General features: G+C 40.3%; 1 protein-coding gene across 1 annotated transcript in view; it reads left to right on the forward strand.

Moving 5' to 3' along the window:
- Positions 1-1,962: 1,962 nt before the first annotated feature.
- Positions 1,963-19,958, forward strand: part of PAPOLA (poly(A) polymerase alpha) — a 58,982-nt gene continuing 40,986 nt past the window's right edge. The window contains exons 1-3 of the mRNA XM_079700916.1: positions 1,963-2,124; positions 18,439-18,612; positions 19,136-19,202. Of these exons, the coding sequence (XP_079557042.1) occupies positions 2,117-2,124; positions 18,439-18,612; positions 19,136-19,202 (249 nt within the window). The 5' untranslated portion in view covers positions 1,963-2,116. The remainder of the gene's footprint in view (positions 2,125-18,438; positions 18,613-19,135; positions 19,203-19,958) is intronic.

The following is a 19,958-nucleotide window of genomic DNA, read 5'->3' on the forward strand; positions in this document are numbered from 1 at the left end:
AATGTAAGTGGGACAGTGTTAGTATTTGACAATCATCAGTGCCTCTCTTTATGAGTAATTTTTAAGACCATAGCTTTAATATTTTATTGATTCTACTGGATCTCAGATTTTCAAAAATTTTGACAGGTCTATTACTGGGCCCCCACCTAAAGCTACAAGAGGGTAAGGGAATAAGTAGAATTGAGAATCAAATACAAGTCTGTCTCCAGATCATTGCTGTTCCATAGAAATCATGGCCACATACATAATTTAAATTTTTCTAGTAGCCACATTTTAAAAAGTAAAAAGAAACAGTTGAAATTTTCATATTTTCTTTAATGCACTATATCCAAAACACAATATAAAAAAACTGTCAGTGAGGTATTTCATTCTTTTGTTCATAGTAAGATCTCTGAAATCTGCGCGTGATTTGTACTTATATCTTAAATGAACTAGCCTCATTTCAAGTGCCGGCAAGCCGCATGTGACAAATGGCTACCTTATTGGACAATGCGGGTTTGGATGCTGTGCTTTTCCCACTGAGCCGCTCATTAGTCCTAGAACGCTAGTCCCACTAGACTTTCTGTGAAAAAATGGAAATCTTTTGTCAAATTTCCTGAGGAGTTACAAGTGCATATTTAAAGAATTTAGAACTTTAACTTTCCCACATTGGATGCCCCGCTTCCCCTCCATTAATCTTCTGGGTGACGCTTTGGAACGCGTTCTAAATTCGAAGAGGGAAAGAATATCAGAGTCAAGTCAGTCTCAGGCATTCTTTTTTTTTTTTTTTTGCTGTACACGGGCCTCTCACTGCTGTGGCCTCTCCCGCCGCAGAGCACAGGCTCCGGACGCACAGGCTCCGCGGCCATGGCTCGCGGGCCCAGCCGCTCCGCGGCATGTGGGATCCTCCGGGATCGGGGCACGAACCCGTGTCCCCTGCATCGGCAGGCGGGCTCTCAACCACTGCGCCACCAGGGAAGCCCTCAGGCATTCTTTATTAAACTTTTGCTGCAGGTGTGCAGGTAACTCCCAGGTCCCACCCCACGGAGAGAAGGGGTTGCAAAACACAGCCTCAGGGAAACCATGGGCGAAACGGCCTTTGCTAATATCCCAAGGCTTACTGCCACCTACGTTTCTACTGAAGGACAGCTTTATAGTGAGTTCCAGTGCACCAACTGTTAGAAATAAATTTAGCTCCTGTTCTCGAATCTGCTGTCATCACAGTCCTATCCAGCAAATTTATTCATTCAACAGATATCTCCTGAGCGCCTGCGTACACCTTAGTGGACAGAACAACTCCAAAGCTCCGCGCCGGGGGAACCGAGTCTAGCGGGTAAGGCGGGAGTCCTAGTGACGTCTCTGCGCCCTCTGTTCCCGGCAGTGCCAAGCACCCTTCTTGCATTATCCCATTAAATAGGCGCCACTACCCTAGGGAGCAGGCATTACTCTCACTTTGCAAAAAATAAGAGGTTGAGTAACCTGTTACAACCCAGTGTCCCCGTGCTGAGCCCAGCGCTCGGCTGGCACCCGGGGCACGCGTGGGCGCCTCGGTCCCCTCCAAGCGCCTCCACCGACGCGGTCCGAGGGGAAGCGCAGCCGCCGCGACCTCGGGCGGAGAGAACGGCGGGACCTCACAATGCACCGGAAGCGGCGCCTCTCCGGGGCCTTCCTCGCGCCTTCCGGGCTGCATCGCCCCCATCGGCGACAAGAGCGGCCCGGCAGGAGGGACACCCCCGACCCCAGAGCCTCCCAATCGGCTCCCACCCATACGCCCTACATGTGCCGCGGAAGCCGGACACAACTGGGGCGGAAGCCGCCGGAGCGCCTGCTGGCGTACGAACTACCCTTCCCGTGAGGCTTCGCGGCGGGCCGGGCGGCTGCTGCGCAGGCGCACGCATAGCGTGTGTAGCGGCGTCAGCGGTTCTAGAACGTTGCTGTGGTAGCGCTCGGGCGCCATGTTAGGACGAAGGGGAAGGAGGAGAAGCGCTTAAAGCGGCGGGAGCGGGTGCGGGAGTGGGGTTGGACCCAGGGCTGAGGCAGGCCCCCCCCTCCCTCCCGCCTCAGTGGATCATGCCCAGGGCGGCAGCGGCGGCGGTTGCGGGGGGGAAGTGACTGGGCGGTGCCGGCGCAGGAGACGATGCCGTTGTAAGTGATTTGTATTCTGTTTTCTCTCGCACGCCGGCGGGGCCTTGGGGGCGGCGGGGGAGGGGAGGGGGAAGGGGGCGCGCGAGCCGGGCCCTCGCCCCGAGGGGGAGGCGGGCGGGACTGGGGCTCTTCCTGTTTCCTCTCCCACTCGCCGCCGCACTTCCCCTTGTGTTCGGTTCCCGCTTCCCCCCACCCCTTCCTGGCTTCGGTGGCTGTCGGGCCGGGGGCCTTCCCCTTCCGGAAGGGCCGGAGGATCTTCTAACCCTACTGCTCCCGCTTCTCGGCCTCGTCCGATAAAAGAAAGGGGGGGAAAAAAAAACCCCGGTGCCCAGCTGCCGGGGAGGAAGGCCCTGCTCCTCGCGGGGTCTGCACACGGGGTTCGGGCTCGCCCCCCGGCGCCTCTCAGGCTCGTTTCTCTGCTTCTGTTCCCGGCCTAGCTCTCCCTCCCGTTTCCAAGATGCCCACTTCGTGCGCCAATGTTAACCCACTTCCGCGTCCCGGCTTGCCTGAGCACGAGTTAAAAGCCCAGTTTTGAGCGCCGAGCCCAGCTGTTCGAACATCCCCCTCCCCCCGCCTCCGTTTCCTCCAGCCTTTCGGCTGCCAGGAGAGGGGCACTTTCCTGGGTGCCCCCCGTCGAAAGGCGTTGCGTTACGTGTTGCTCTCCCGGTGTTGTTTCGAGAGGGTCGCCGGATTTCATCTTGCTTCCGTCTTTCCATCTGCAGTGATACTTTGTGTTCTTCTGATGGTAGACTTTTTCTTATTGTAGTTCATCTATGCCTTCTAATGTCACTAGGCCTGCATCTTATACTTTTCTTTCCCTTGTTGGGTTTTTTAAAGAAGTTTTCTTTTTCTTTTTCTCTCAAAGAATGGGATGTAATTTGAGAACTCATTGTTGATCGAAAGATTACAGCCTTTTTTTCTGCGTGTATACAGCAGAGTAGAGGCCTAAATCGTGAGACTGCATTTCTTCCATTTTTGAAGATTCAAGGGTAAGAGATGGGGGGCCGAGTTCTCTTTGTAGCCCCGAAGCATGTAATTGACCCTTGAAGTTTTCCTTAAACGCAGAATAAAGATTTTGGGGTTTCTAGACACCTAACGTAGCACCTCACGCTTATTTTATTTTATTTTTTAAGTAAAAACAACTTCTTTTCTGCAAATATCACTGATTATAGTTTTACAGTTTTATTTATGTATGTGTATATGTGTGTGTATGTCTCTTTACAGGTGAGGCTCTAACTTTGAAACAGGCTTTAAAGACATCTGTCCCATTTTACACGATATTTTAAAAAGGAATTTCATGCTCCGGCCTTCTCACCCACTCTAGTCATTTTGTTAAGAGGCCTATCAACATATTATTTCTGTAATGAGGATATTTGTTAATTTTAATTAAATATAGCAGACCTAAAATCTTTTAAGGTGCAAGGTTCCTGTTAATTGAATCATCCTTTTAAGGAACAATAAAAAGGGTTACTAGGAGAACCGAGTCTAAGCAAGATTTTTGTGACATTTTTCAATTCAGCAGCAATTAAAGTAAACCTAAATGTTTGCAGTAATGCCATGTGACTTCTTTGTGTTAGCTCACATTTTATTGCTGTTTTGGAAAAAGGACTTCTCTTTCTGATAATCATGTCAGTATTAAAAATTGATCAGTAATAGGAAATGTATGCCTTAAAGGGCTTTAATGAAGAAATAATTTATGTCTTTTTAGAAATTAAAAGTTCTTTTATACCTGCTTTTTCCCAACATGCTTTGAGGAAGGGAGGTATACCTTTCCTTTAAAGACCTAAGTGCTTCACATTCTCTGGAAGTTAGTGCAAATGTTTAAAATGGAAGACAAAGTGAAGGCAGCAGATTCTCACACATGGATATTGTCTTTCTAGTGTGTTTCTTGAAATGTGAACAATATGGCCAGTTTTTCATTAGCTTTTCTCTTATTGTTAACCCTATGTGTACTATAGTCCTTTTAAAGTAAACTAAAAGACCATAGACTGCCTAGTTAAGTAGGCCTTTTTTCTCAGTAGTTTGCTTTCTTTGTTTTTCATGTTCTGGTGTCATTAATTTTATTTCTTTGATGTTCTGAATTGTGATTTCCAGACTGTATTGTGTTTGACTTCCACTTTCCTGTTTGGTGTGGCTGTTAAGTCTTTGTGTGTGGGTGGGGGTGGGGTTAAGGTATAGGTAAATTGTCAGAATGGATGAAATCAAAACAGATTACTGAAGTTACGTCGTTAGAAAACATTGTGAGCAGGTCTCCATATATTGTCCAAAAGCATATGTAATTGCATATATAATTTTGAAAAGCTGGTATGGTTTAAGAGCCATGGTGATTAAGCTTCCAAAATTTTTGATAGTCTTAGGATCCATTAATACCAGATTTCTCATGGTGGTGCTATTCACATTTTAGGCTGATAATTCTGTCCTGTGTGTTGCAGGGCGTTTAACAGCATGCCTGACTTCTACCTACTAGATAGTGGGAGTCCCACCCCCCATGTCCTGGTAATGACAACCAAAAATGTGTCCAGATATTGCCAGATGTACCTTGGGGGCCAACATCTTGTTGAGAACCACTGCATTAATACAGTGTATAATACCTGTATGAGAACTATATTACAGTTTCTGCCTTACTGTGTGCTGGTCAGATCATGATTTGCATCAGCTCAGTTCTAGCTATCACACTGGTAATAAAAAGACTTTAAGGGGAGTAAACATTATCAGTGACTTAGCATTCATGCCACATTTGTAGAATGTTATTGGAAGAGATATTTAGCAAGACTTGGGGGAGACGATAGCTTTTCTTCCATATTTTTGGGGTTGTCACAAAAAAGAGGGAAATGGAGTAGTTTCATGTAGTGATAAGAGGTAGAACTGGGACCTTTTGGTGGGTAGTAATATCGTGTAGCAGTGGTTCTCAGAGTGTGATTTGTAGAAGCCTGGATGTTGGGGGTCCTTGAGATCCTTTTAGGGAGTACATAAAGCCCAAACTTTTCATAATATTGAGATGTTATGTCTTCTTTAGTCTGTTGACATTTGCACCAGTGGTGCAAAAGCAGTGGTGGGTAATGATGCTTTAGGAAGAATCAAGGCAGAGGCACTGTATTCTACTAGTTGTCATTGTATTACGTCATTACACACATGCACACAAACACACACAGTTTGAAAAAAAAAGTCCTTGATGAAGCAGTAAAAAAAATGTTAATTTTATTAAGTCTTGACCCTTGAGTTTTTTGAGTATGTTGTGATAAAATGGGAAGTACACATAAAGCTGTATGCTAAAAAGTAGGATGGTTTTGCGAAGAGCACATGTATGATTGATTTGTGAGTTAAGCTAGTGCTTTTCTCATTGAGCTCTGTTTTTACCTGAAAGAACAATTGATGAACTATGATGTTCATACTTGACTACTTAGCATTTACTTGAAAAATGGAGCCTGTCTCTTTAAGGAGAACAACTGGCAGTGTTTGTGGCCAGTGATAAAATTTGAGCTTTCAAGCAAAAATCAGAATTTTAGAATGCTTGTTTCTGTCATTGTGAGCTTGACAGCCTCCCAGTAATTAAAAATGTTTCTGATTTGATTGATGGTGATATTAGTGAAAATTTTTTTTGATTTTGTATAATAATGTGCCAACATTTGGAAGATATGCATATCTTAAGTGAACCCACATTTTCCAAACCACCAACCATGATGTAATAAAATCATGCATGGATAAAGGTACATTTAAAGTGCAAGGTGGACCAGTTGATTTTAATGCAAGAGTACAAAGGGTTTATTGCTGTGGTTTCTGCTTTCATACTGTAACTAGTCTCTGAGAAATTACCACTTGTGGCATTTTGGTGTAATATCAAAGAAGAATATCCAAAGTTATTTGAAAAGGCTATTAGAACACTGTTTTCTAGTTATAATGGTGTAATGCCAGGTTTTATTCCTGTGCATCTACCAAAACAACTTATCAAAAGGGATTGCATGCAGAAGCAGATATGGGAACCAGCTATTTTTGGTTAAGCCAGAGTTAGAGATCTGCAAAAATGTAAAATAGTACTGTTCTTCTCACTAAGTTTTTTGTTTTGGAAACCAGTTATTTTTTAAAAAGTCATTTATGTTAACATGTGATAGATTTCTTGTTACTATACAAAAATTTCCCTGTTGTAATTTCTAATGTAGTAAATAATGGCAGACATAATCCATATAAACAAAAGGTCATTGGAGTCCTCAATAAATTTTAAGAGTTGTGAAAGGGTCCTAAGCCCCAAAAGTTCGAGAAACTGATGTATAGTAACAGCTGACAGCTGTCCCAAGCTGCGCTGTTTCCAGTGGTGGTGTCTGTGCAGCATCTCTGGTGGTTTTTGAATGGTCTGGAGGAATGGACACACACATGATTTAAAGACCTTTTTTGTTGTCAGTGAAAAAACAGTGTATTAGACAACCTTTGAACGGTAACTTCTAGCTGAGAGATTTTTGATTCTCAGAGTTTAAGATGTAGAGATTTTGTAATGAGTTGCTTGCTGCTTCATAAATGTTAGTTCCGGTTTTGAAATGTGGTATTTCACTTTAAGCATGTTGTCGGTTCATGCTTTTGATGGAGAAGTTGGGAGGGAAGATCGCTGGATTGGAGTGAATTTGTACGTCAGTTCCCACTCCCTGACACCCCCTCCCTCAACCCCCCAAAGCCTTCTGGCGTGAAAACACTTAACTTTTAAACTGTCTTGATTCATCAGAATATTCCATTCCTTGGTAACTAAGCTACTTCAAGTTAACATTACAATTAAATTTCACCCCGAGTTGCATCTAGGCAGGTTTATAAAAGCTACTCTCAGGCAAAATGAGGCCACTTGGAGTCCCAGCTATTTTTCATTTTTGGTTGGTGGAAGAGGCATGTCTTTTATTTGGTAATGTTCATCGTTCTGATTATTCAGCAGCTTTTAAATAATTGTACAATCTGAGTTTACGATTCATAAAACAGCACCATTGCAGGAGATATTAGTTCTTGTAAAGTGAGGCTCAAAGTCGTCACTCCTCTAAGGTCTTAAGGGTGCTAAGTTGTAGACTGCAGCCGAATTCAACTCTGGGTTCCATGTTTCATTCTCATTCTAGTACTGTACCATTTTCTGTGTATCTTGTTGGGAACTATGTTTCATCAGCTCAGTGGGAGTCTGTTTGTATGTCTTAAGTATACTTAATTTTCAAGATCAAGTTGTGTGGAAGATAGTTGTTTTTTAGTCGTTGGATTGCAGGTCTGCAGAATTTTATAGCATTCTCATTTGAAAATTTAAGGATTTGCAGAAGAAAAAAATATAGGAGTTTAAATTTGATATTTTTATTCCTCTTCCGTCACAAGATTGTCTCACATTTCTGTTCCCTCTATATTTCGTTCAGAAACCAGCTTCTTGCATTTTACAGTCGTCTTTATAGTTTTAAGTAAGGTTTTATTTAAGAATAGTGTTCCTGTCATTTTGGTTATCAGAAACATCTAAATTGCATTTCCTGTTTGTAATACTATGATTTAATACATTTTTGACTATTCTTTTCTGAGACATTTTTATACTTTTTAGATTCTCTAGTTACATTTCTTTCATTTTCAAATTGTGCTTGACAAATACTGAGGCAGGAGTGCTGTGGTTTGGCTGTTTTTTGTTTTTCTGTTTTTTTTTTTACTTCTAGCCCCTCTAGGAGAGAGGGCAGAGGGGCAGTTGGAAGTGCCCTCAGGAAGGAAGGAAAACTAACCTGGCCATTGTCACAATTCAGTAACAAGTACCCTTTCTCTGTATAATCAACCTTTTATTTCCAAAGTTTGGCATTGGGATTCATCATCATGTATTCCCCTTGAGCGTTAACTATTGCTTCATCTATATTTGAGCCTCTGCTGCTGCTTACTAAATATTGGCTGGATGATCCACCTGGAATACATATTTTAAGACTATAGTTAGGTTCTAACTATGCTTAGTACCAGTTACACAGGATGGCAGCTGAATTAGCCATCCTTAGAATAATGTCTTAGTGAGCAAATACGTTGTCTTGACTATATGCTTGACTTCTAAGCTACAGGTAAAATTTAAATATGTGTTAAACTTCTTGTGAAAGAGGAGATTGTATTATTTCTGCTAAGAATTAATAGTTAATGCGTATTCCGATACTTTAGAGAGAGCCCATATTCCTATTCTGTTCAATGTCCTTTTTTCCTGCTTAATTTGAATGGGCACATTACGTTTAAGGTTAAGGCCTTTAAACAGCAAATTACATACTGTGGTTTTAAAAAATATATTTATTTATTTTTTGGCTGTGTTGGGTCTTCTTAGTTGTGGCATGCGGGATCTTTTGTTGCTGTGCGCCGTCTCTTTGTTGCGGTGCGCAGGCTTCTCTCTAGTTGTGGCGTGTGGGCTCTGTAGTTGTGGCGTGCGGGCTCAGTAGTTGCGGTGCGCGGGCTCAGTAGTTGCGGAGCGCGGGCTTAGCTGCTCTGTGGCGTGTGGGTTCTTAGTTCCCGGACCAGGGATTGAACCGGCATCCCCTGCATTGCAAGACGGATTCTTAACTACTGGACCACCTTGGGATTTACCCATTAAGTGTTACTGTGATTTATCTGATTACTTCTAAAGAAGAATATCAAGTAAGTTAAGCTTTCAGTTTTAACTTCACTGACTAAAACTAGCAAGAAATGACAGTGTTTTCTGTTGGCTACGATCTATACATTTTGAGGCAATTGACCCTTTTAGTACTACGTGCCACCAATTCCACATGCCCAATGTGAGGAGGCAGAGATTCATCAGTAGCATGAGCTTTGTTTAAATTGCGATGAAAGTCGTTAAATATTAACTATTTCAGAAAACACCACTGGTGATTTGTTGTCCTTTCCTTTGTGTGTTAGTCATCTGCAGAGACTTCTCTTTTCCCCTTCTCCAAGTCATTTAGAGTGCATACCTCCTTAACCTTTTCCTTTGGTATATCCTTGATTCTTTGTTTCTGTAATGTTTATTTTAAGCTTTTACTTTGCACTGATCTGTTGTTTAAAGATCTGAATCCCAGACCAAATTTGAGATTGTCACTGAGGATAGAGACTGTCTCTGTATTCCTGATCTTAGCGTTGTCTCTCATACATATTTAGGATCCTAGTTCAGTAGATTTCAGCCTAGTAATATACTTTCTGGGAAAAATAACTTAAATGAGGAAAAGGTGCTTGTAGGAAAATAGGATTGATGAAGTTTGATAGATAGCTTTGGTGCTTTACCAGTTTTCTAGAGCTGTAAATCATGGTTTGCTTTGTATTTAATTTTCTAATCACAAAGCATTACACTGAAAAATCCATTTTAAGGTTTTTACTTCAGTTCTTTAAAATAACATTTTGATTAGCATAAACTACAGAGCTAATAATCAAAAAGCTAATTATCGATTTAAATTGAACATTTGTTTGTTGTCCCTTGCTGTTGGGGAATGATTTTAGGGGGTGGTTTTAGCCTCTTTACTATCACAAACTTAATGGTGAATAGTAGAATTCGATGATTTTCAACTTTTGTGTGACTTCATTAATATTTATCTTTAAAAGTACTTTAACAAATGGAAACAAAATCCTTGAAGATGAAATTCTTCCACCAATCAATTCTGCTTCGTGTGTTTCTATGCATGTATAGACATAATACACAAATAATTTTTAAAGGTACAAGACTGTATGTTGTGAAAGATGTATAGAAGCTATGATTATAGTCAGATGCCTGAGATCATATCCTGACCCAGTGAACAGAGTCGTTGGAATAGTCAGGAATAATGTAAAGTGCTTGCCACACTAACTGGAATATGTTGAGGTTTCAATTAATACTAGCTATTGTCATAATTATATTCTACAACTTGTTTCACCTGACATATTGTGGGCATGTTTCCATGCTACTACATGTGATAACCACCTCATTCTTTTTATATAGCATAGTATTAAGTTGTAAGAATGTACTATAATTCGCCAGTCCTATATTATATTAATGGATATTTAGGTGGTTTCCAGTTTGTTGGTGCATTGTGTACAGTGCTCCAGTGAACAACCTTGGGTATCTTTTGTATTATTCCTATAAGAAGGGTCAAATTCCAGAATCTCTAGGGTCAAGAGAGGTATTTATTTACAAATACCAAACATGCCCCCTCTATAAAGGATAATGCTGTGGTAGACATTGCTCATTTCAAGCTTATTGTTGCTGAACAGGATTTTGGGCCCGTATTTGGCCTGTCTTCTAAGCCACTGTACTCATACTCCAGGAGCAGTGGAAATTTGTGCTTTAATGTACACATTTAATATACTAAAAATGTGTTGTAAATTAAAGAGGATATGTCTTCCAACATCAGGGCCTTCAGTTTGAGTCCTTGTGTCCTAGTATTTCTGTAAGATAGATTGCTAGAGGTGAAGTTGAAGTTGCTAGAAATAAGCTTTAAAAAAACTTTGATGAATATTGCCAGATTGCTTTTTAAAATGATATACCATGTTCACATCCTTTGTGATGGATAAGAGTGCTCATTTTCTTTTTTTTTTTTTTTTTTTTTTTTGTGGTATGCGGGCCTCTCACTGTTGTGGCCTCTCCCGTTGCGGAGCACAGGCTCCGGATGCGCAGGCTCAGCAGCCATGGCTCACGGGCCCAGCCGCTCCGCGGCATATGGGATCCTCCCAGACCGGGGCACGAACCCGTATCCCCTGCATCGGCAGGCGGACTCTCAACCACTGCGCCACCAGGGAGGCCCAAGAGTGCTCATTTTCTTAAGCCATTGCCAACGTTGGAGGTTTATAAGAAGTCTTTCATTTTTTACCAGATGTACATCAGCTTTGTTTTTCTCCAGGCTGACAGAAAAAGTGATCGTCTTAATGTGCTTCCTTGATTTGCAGTGAAACTTTTAAAAGTTGATTTAAGAACATATTAAGAATACAGGTTTCCCTCCCTATCCAAAAATAGAGGTCCTGTGAAAGCTTTTGTAAGCCAAAACGGCATAAAATGAAGAAGCAACTACCTTATACACATCTTGCTAACAGATGCATAGAATAAATTGAGATAAAGCATTGCTGCTCACAGACACAGTTCCAGGCTATGGTAGTTTGATGCTGAATATACGTATATCCTGGGGAAGAAGCTTGTTAGTGTCGCTCTTGCTACCCGGGAGCATGCATGCTGCCTCTGAAACCGCTTGCAAAACAAACGAAGAGTGGTTTTGCTTTTTGCCTTTTTTTTCGTAAAAGTGAAAAGCCTCTTTGGATTTCATTCACTTAGTGAAAACAGGTACTAATATAGGTCTTTCATTTGAGTATTCCTTAACTTTCCTCACTGACTTGAAGTGGTCGTCAATATGATATGTCCAAAGGTTGATCATACTTCGACTATTTGAATGTATGGCTAGTAAACTATAGTTTACAAATCATAGGAACTTGCACTATTTGAGTTAGCTTTATAGTTACTGTAATCAAAGTGGTTCTTGATATTTCAGAGCACATGTATTGGTTAAATTGGATGCTTAAACTTTTGAAACAAGTATCTGGCCAAAATAAGCAGCCTACAGTCATATGCCAATTTCACAAAAATGTTGCCATTTCTAAGTACCTAAATATTTATCCTAATTAGAGTTAGGTCTTAGACAGCCTAGCATGAGGAAAGGTTGGACCTTTCTTTTGAGTATTGGTTTAAAAACTTTCCGTGTTTGCATTTTCCTTATTCTGAGACCCAAGATGAAAAAGCAGCCCGATCTGGGATATTGCCCTTCCCGGATATTGCCCTTGGTTAGAAGAGAGGAAAGAGAGAGATGCTAGAACCTCCCATAGGCTTTTAGAGTGTTATCTTGAGGTGACATAATCACTTCTGCTCACATTTCATTGGCTAAAGCAAATCAGTGGCTCAGCCGAACATCCATGTAACCAGGAGGTTTAATCTATTGCCAAGTAGCGCAGCAATTATTTGGAAAGAATTATACAATCTATAACAGCTTTAAGTATGATACTGTCCCACTCATTGAAGATGAGAGGAAAAGTAATAGTTTATCCACAGTCAAGATGATGTGGGACCTCCCTTGGTGGCACAGCGCTGGTCTCTCAGCCAGCTGGACTGCTGGGTCTATGTGAGAAGTCACCTGTATGGAGGGAAATTCTCAAGATACTGAAATTTTCCTTCATCCATGAGCCCAAAGTGTGTAATGCTCCACCATTAGAGAGAGAATTGTGCCACCTGAGGATAGCTGTGTGGTACCAGGAGTTATGAACTGTTCTCCAAGGGAACTTTCTCCCAACTGTTGGAATCTAGATGGATGCAGGCCTTCCTCAAAGTATCAGGTGGGCCTCCCTGGTGGCGCAGTGGTTGAGAGTCCGCCTGCTGATGCAGGGGATACGGGTTCGTGCCCCGGTCTGGGAGGATCCCATATGCCGCGGAGCGGCTGGGCCCGTGAGCCATGGCTGCTGAGCCTGCGCATCCGGAGCCTGTGCTCCGCAACGGGAGAGGCCACAACAGTGAGAGGCCCGCGTACCACAAAAAAAAAAAAAAAAAAAAAAGTATCAGGTGAGGAGTGTGGGTCTCCAAAGGTCCTCTCTAGTCCAAAGACTTCCTAGGATTCTAATCCAGGTGGAGAAGACTACTCTTCTCTGAGGACAGTTCTTAGGACCCAAGGATTAGGAATGATGTTTGCTTCTTGGGCAGTGGCCCTCAAACTGCTCCAAGGAGCCCTTGAGGTTCTATAAAATTGTCTCAGAAATGGCCAGACAGAGGGACACACACCCAGACACATCCTTGCCCTCATTCCTGGGGCTTGCCACGCAGACTAGGGCTAGGATAAAAAATGTGGCTTTCCTGTGACAAAGCGAGAGAGTGGCACGGACATATATACACTACCAAACGTAAAATAGATAGCTAGTGGGAAGCAGCCACATAGCACAGGGAGATCAGCTCGGTGCTTTGTGACCACCTAGAGGGGTGGGATAGGGAGGGTGGGAGGGAGGGAGACGCAAGAGGGAAGAGAGATGGGGACAGATGTATATGTATAACTGATTCACTTTGTTATACAGCAGAAAGTAACACACCATTGTAAAGCAATTATACTCCAATAAAGATGTAAAAAAACCAAAAAACAAAGTGCACAGTAGCCCACTAAATGTCCACTGATAGAGTATGTGTATTAGAAATTGTGTTAAGTTGTTTACCGTTCTGATTCCTTTGTTGTTTGCTTTTTTAATTATTTTGTATACATTATTAAATACAATACTTAATAAAAAAAAAACTTTCCGTGTTTGGAAACTGGACTTTCATGTCATAAACATGTTATAGTATTTAAATTTCTAGTTTGCCACCCAAAGTAGAGAAGAGATATAATAAATTCTAAGGTAAATCCATAGAGTTACAACTTAACAAGAATCACATAACTAGTGGCAGAAGTGAAACCAGAGTAGTATAACTGTTAGAAGTGAAATCAGGCCTGCTTTGTCTCTTTTCAGATTGCTCCTGGGTTGAGAGCAGTTTTTGTGGACAGAGTTTTGAATGCCATTACCAGAAGTCATGTGGGTTTCTAAGGAAGCTGTGTGTTAGGAAGGTAACACTTGGTAGCAGTATGAATGGTCGTCTGGCATAGCAGGGGAGTAGAAAGAGTGGGACCAAGATGCCAAGAGGCAGAACAAGTGTAGTTGGAATGGAATTGTTACATAGAATGTTGTTGAAATTAAAGATAATAATAATAAAAAAGGAAAGGTGGGTGTATGTCCTGGGTAAGCTTTGCCTTGATGAAAATTATTTTAAATATTATAAACAGAATACCCTATGTTCTAAGAGAGAGGAGAATTCTGAAAATAGTTGGTATTGTGCCCTCTTCGTTTCCCCCTCCTGACTCCCAAAAAAGTGGGGTGGGGGGAGGAGTGTTTGACTGCCTTTTGTAATTTTGGAGGGGGGCAAGATTCGTATATGTACTGTATGTATAGGTATTTATATCTTGCTCTGACCCAGAAAGGACTGAGACCTTTAAGAATGCTTTAGTCACATTTTAAAACTGGCACGGTGTTTGCATTAAAGGTGGATGACAAGGGAGAATCAGGATAGAGATATAAAACAGCAAGAAATTAGGGTACTAAAACAGTTCTTACAGAAGTACAGTGATTTTTGGATTTTTGTAGAGAACGTGCTGGATGGCCACCAGTTTTGCTCTAAGAATTCAGGCAGTAGCCTAAAGGTAAGTACAGACGTGCATGAGATGAAAATGAGCCAGTTACTCAGGAAAAGCACAGCTGTTCTTGATATTTAAATTGAAAACCAGAAAGAAATTTCAGTGGATCACAAATACTGTGGCTCCATATCTAGTCTTTTTTCTTATTGTTTTATATAATTGTAGAAGTTATTTTTAAAATAATGTCTGAAGAAAACGAAATACTGGTAAAAATGCCTCTAGAAAGTGACAGACATGGGCAGGTGTCTCGTGTTCAGGAATTTGAGGGAGAGCTTTTCATTCTTGGGATTGATAGCTAGCTGTCTGGTGTATAGTTCCAGGAGAAGGTCTGTAAAGCAGAATCCTTCACATTACCCAATATTGGAGTGTGTATATTTGTTTTGTTAGAAACAGAACAGCAACAAAAAGACCCTTAAATTGTTTTATCACTCTACTTAATTTCTAATATTAAAAATTAAATGGAAAATTTTGACTTCTTCCATTTAAAGCTCAATCATAGCTAATATTTCTACGTTTTGGACATTCAGAGCATCTGGCAGCCTAGAATTCCTAGTCTAGCCACTTAGTGTAAGATTAAGCCATTTCTATTGGAGACACAGGTATCTTGTACTTTGCAAAACATGTATTTGTTTCTTTCCTTTTATTTGGTTGTGATTTACTTTCATTTCTTTTCATATGTGTTCTTGAATTAGTATATGTTCTATATGTAACTTGTTTTAGATATGTGTACATACAGAGATATGTGATACATATGTTCTCTCTCTTTTTTTTTTTTTTTTTTAGTTGCGGCAGGCGGGATCTTTCCTTGCAGCTCACGGGCTTCTCTGTAGTCGTGGCATGTGGGCTCATTAGTTGTGGCACGTGGGCTCAGTAGTTGCAGTGTGCAGACTTAGTTGCCCTGAGGCATGTGGGATCTTAGTTTCCCCCCCCAGGGATCGAACTGGCGTCCCCTGCATTGCAAGACGGATTCTCAACCACTGGACCACCAGGAACGTCCCCCTATAATGATGTTCTTTTTCGAATTAGATGGGACAAGTAAATGTGGTTTTATATGACGTGACTACATTTTGAATAAATAAACATTTACAACCGGAGTATGATTTGTTTCCCCATCAAAATGTTCATGTGGAAACTAATGTAGACATCAATTTTTTTTTTTTTTCAAATTAAAGTAGACAAACTTGGTGTAAATTTAGAAATCTGAGTCTAGGACTTCCCTGGTGGCGCAGTGGTTAAGAATCCGCCTGCCAGTGCAGGGGACACGGGTTTGAGCCCTGGTCCGGGAAGATCCCACATGCTGTGGAGCAACTAAGCCCATGTGCCACAACTACTGAGCCTGCGCTCTAGAACCTGTGAGCCACAGCTACTGAGCCCTTGTGCCACAACTGCTGAAGCTCGTGCGCCTAGAGCCCGTGCTCTGCAACAAGAGAAACCACCGCAACGAGAAGCCCGCGCACCACAATGAAGAGTAGACCCTGCTTACCGCAGCTAGAGAAAGCCCACGCACAGCAACAAAGACCCAATGCAGCCAAAAATAAATAAATAAATAGATTTTTTTAAAAAAGGAAGAAATCTGAGTCTATATCCAATATTCTGTTAATACAGTTGAAGTAGACAAGGGTCTTTCCAAGCATTGATTTTTGTATGACAATGAAGAACCTGAATATTTTGAGAAAGAAAAAATGGGAATCTGCAAGAAAGCTTAACCCCACAGAAAATGGGCACTCATTTTGGTGATCATCCAAACTCAACTGGTAATGAATTTAGCCCCTTCAGAAAGGAAAAGAATGCAGATGTTTGCTCAAAACAAAACAATCTAATAGAGGTTTATTATTTTAAGGTAGGAAAACATGAATTCAATTTACACTTGACTTGAAAGCTCTCCTTGCATGAACCAAGTCTAGCTCGAAAGGATTTTACACTTGTTTTCATATCTGACTCTACTTAGGTTAAAATCATTTGTAAAAAGTATTCATAATCCTGGGGTGGTCATGAAGGGCTATAGTTTACTTGGAGAAGCTCATATGAAGCAATGAACAATGCAAGAAAATATAATTATATTAAGATATGTGTTAAGTGTATTTTTTTAAACTTAGTACGTAATTTATCTGGAATCTATTAGAGCATGGTGTGAAGAAATGGTTAGGCAGTTTTGAGGGCCACCTTTTTGGTGTCAGCTTTGTGGAACCTGATGATGACTATTTGTTGATAGACGAAAATATGTATTAACCAAGATATTATGAATGCATTTACACTTAATGTTAATTTGTATATTCTAATCATGGGAGATGCTACATAAATTTGAAAAATAGAACATTAAGACATTTAGTCTTTTGAGGATGCTTGGTGCTCATGTGGATCCGCAGCTCTGAATTAACATCATAGCCTTGTATAGCTATGCAATTTAAAGTGGTAGGAGGAAGTAATGAGACATAAGTTAATTGCTATAAGAGATAATAAATCTGACTCATATTCAGCAACTGTTACTATAAAATCTGAATTAAAATTGAGACAACGCATAACTAGTTTAGGAAGCATTGATTAAATGCTATACAGCCTAGTGACTGATTAGTAACAAACACTGTGGGCTTCCTGGCATTCTTAGGTTTTCTGCTGATATCAGAAGACAAAATTAAAACGTAGTCCTGCAGTCATAGTATAAACCAGAACCCGGGGATAGGTAGTAAATGCATAATGGGACTTACCTGCCATAGGCTTCTGGCATCTTATTGCTTTAGTAGATTATTGCACTTTAATTAAAAGTATATATATATATATTTAGAACTTGAAAAAAAGTAGGGGTGTGTGTGTATAAATTATTTCGTAAGGAACAGAATTTAGGGCAAATAACTGATTCAGATGTTATCTTCTTCCTTAGTCCTTACCTGGTTCTGTATGTTATTTGACCAGGTAGTTTTTAGTTAATAATTGTGCTGCTTATCTTTAGAGTCCCTGTCCATTGATTTAAAAAGGGAGGAAAAAAAAAAAAAACCAAGAATTGTTTTCACCAAAAAATAATTGAGTCAGATTAATTTCCTAAAGCCTTTCTTTAGAGCATGCCATACCTTTTCACCAGTTACATTAAAACCCTATTGGTTGTAAAAATCAGGAATTGCTCTTAAAACGGAAAAACTTTTGACTAGTTATTGTTGAAGTGTAAATCTCATACCAAAAATTCTGTAACAAACTTAGTGTGAATATAGTTCTTCCCCTCCAAGTTATGTTTATGTTATTTGCCTCATTATCTATGAGTTTTATTCATTGCAAGTCAGATGTGAAATTCCATTTGGGGAGTCTGTTGTATTGGTAAAATCGTGTTTTTATATATATCCTCATCTCTTTAGAAATAACAATTTAATAGATTTTGGCTATTAAAAAAAGGGAGAAAAAAAACCAAGAATTGGCTTCACCAAAAAATAATTGAGTCAGATTAATTTCCTAAAGCCTTTCTTTAGAGCATGCCATACCTTTTCACCAGTTATATTAAAACCCTTTTGGTTGTAAAAATCAGGAATTGCTTCTTTTCAAGAAGTAAGGAGTAAGTAAAATTTCTCAGAAGTCCACTATATCCTAGATTGCATTTTCTCTAGCGATTTATTTGATCTGGTTTCTGTTTTTTTTTTTTTTTGGTCTGCGTTGGGTCTTTGTTGCTGCGTGTGGGTTTTCTCTAGTTGTGGCGAGTGGGGCTACTCTTCATTGCAGTGTGTGGGCTTCTCATTGCAGGGGCTTCTCTTGCTGTGGAGCACAGGCTCTAGGCGCGTGGACTTCAGTAGTTGTGGAACACGGCCTTAATTGCTTCTCAGCATGTGGGGTCTTCCCGGACCAGGGCTTGAACCTGTGTCCCCCTGCATTGGCAGGCAGATTCTTAACCACTTCGCCACCAGGGAAGTCCCTGATCTGGATTCTTATTTATAGTTTATTTAGATATTTAGATAGTGACAAAGTTAAAATCCTTGGAGTGGGAGGAGAGCTAATGTTTTCATCACTTAATTTTTGTGTTACTTTTTGTTTTAAAACAAACAAAATGTATTGAAAGTTTTTTGGGGTATGGCAGGGAACGAACTATGTTTAGAAATGCATTTTACTAAAGCATTTTTTTCTAGTCATGCTGATTAGTTTTAAATTGTAGAAATTTTTTGACGGTAATTTTATCCAGTTCTGTTTGCAGTCCAGTTACAACGCAGGGATCACAGCAAACACAGCCGCCACAGAAGCACTATGGCATTACCTCTCCCATCAGCTTAGCAGCCCCCAAGGAGACTGACTGCCTGCTTACCCAGAAACTAATTGAGACTCTGAAGCCTTTTGGCGTTTTTGAAGAGGAAGAGGAACTGCAGCGCAGGTCAGTGTGTTGTGGGGTGTGTATGTATATATCTTTCTTTTTTTGAATTTTATTTATGTTTTTATACAGCAGGTTCTTATTATTCATTTTATACATATTAGTGTATATGTATATCTTTTTTTAAGTTATAATTTTTTATTAACATAATAAACTAATTTTGAGGAACTCAGCAAGTCAGAATTATTCTCCCCAATATATGTCTGTTTCAAACAAGAGTGATACCTAGAAAAAACTTTTCGTCTATATAAAGTTCTGTTCCCTTAATTTAGATTTGTGATACTTTTGGTTAGTATAGTACTACAGCATTGTCAGGAGAAAGGGGAATGCCTTGCTCAGCTAGAGGAATGCCTCACCCAGTGTAACAGTGCCTACATATAGCTAACTACTATAAACTTTCTTTCTGATAACTTAAAAACTGGTTAAAATTTAGGAAGCCACCTATTGAAAGCTTTTTCATTTTAATTAGTAGTGATCTAGAATAACAAACAACTTGATACTTGATTGATATTTGCTCTATCAACAGGATTTTAATTTTGGGAAAATTAAATAACCTGGTAAAAGAGTGGATACGAGAAATCAGTGAAATCAAGGTAAGGTGACTTAATTGTATAGGAAGTAATTTGCCAGCTGAACGCAGCAATTGTCTTATATAACTATTTAGAGTCTTGAATGCGGAATGTGTTTTAGACTGTTGACAGCAGAATTTGTATTTGGTATCTAGCTTTTTTTTGGGGTTTTTGGGGGTTTTTTTTGGCCACACCGTGCAGCATGTGGGATCTTAGTCCCCCAGCCAGGGATCAAACTCGAGTCCTGCATTGGGCAGAGTCTTAACCACTGGACCGCCAGGAAAGTCCCGGTACCTAGCTATTTTGAAAGCAGGAAATACTGAACTGAATGCAGTGATTTTATAAATACTTTTGGTTGTAACACTTCAAAGCTCAGTAATTACTTACATGCTTCACAGAAATAATGTTTCCCTCAAAAGGTGCTTTAAAAAATGTATTAAACACGGTTGTTAACAGACAGATGAGTGTGCTTAATTTTGAGGCAAAGTAGTGAAATGTTTTTCATGTTATCAAGAAAAAAATTGACTGGTTTTGAGTCTACCTTATATGCTGGACCACATTCACACACAGCACGAAATAAGTCGGGTTCTTTACAGATGGTATTTTGATAGATGCTGGATTGTGTCTGTGCCATATTTGTGCCCACTCTTTTAAGAACAATGTATCATTGTCATTTGGATAAATTGTGGTTTGACAGCTGATTGCAATAAAACATTTGCTTCACTTAGAAAAAAATGTATTAAACATGTTTATTAAGTATTTTAGAATCTTGTTACCTTT

The sequence above is a fragment of the Hyperoodon ampullatus genome, assembly GCF_949752795.1.
Source record: "Hyperoodon ampullatus genome assembly, chromosome: 3".
Lineage (NCBI taxonomy): Eukaryota > Metazoa > Chordata > Mammalia > Artiodactyla > Ziphiidae > Hyperoodon > Hyperoodon ampullatus.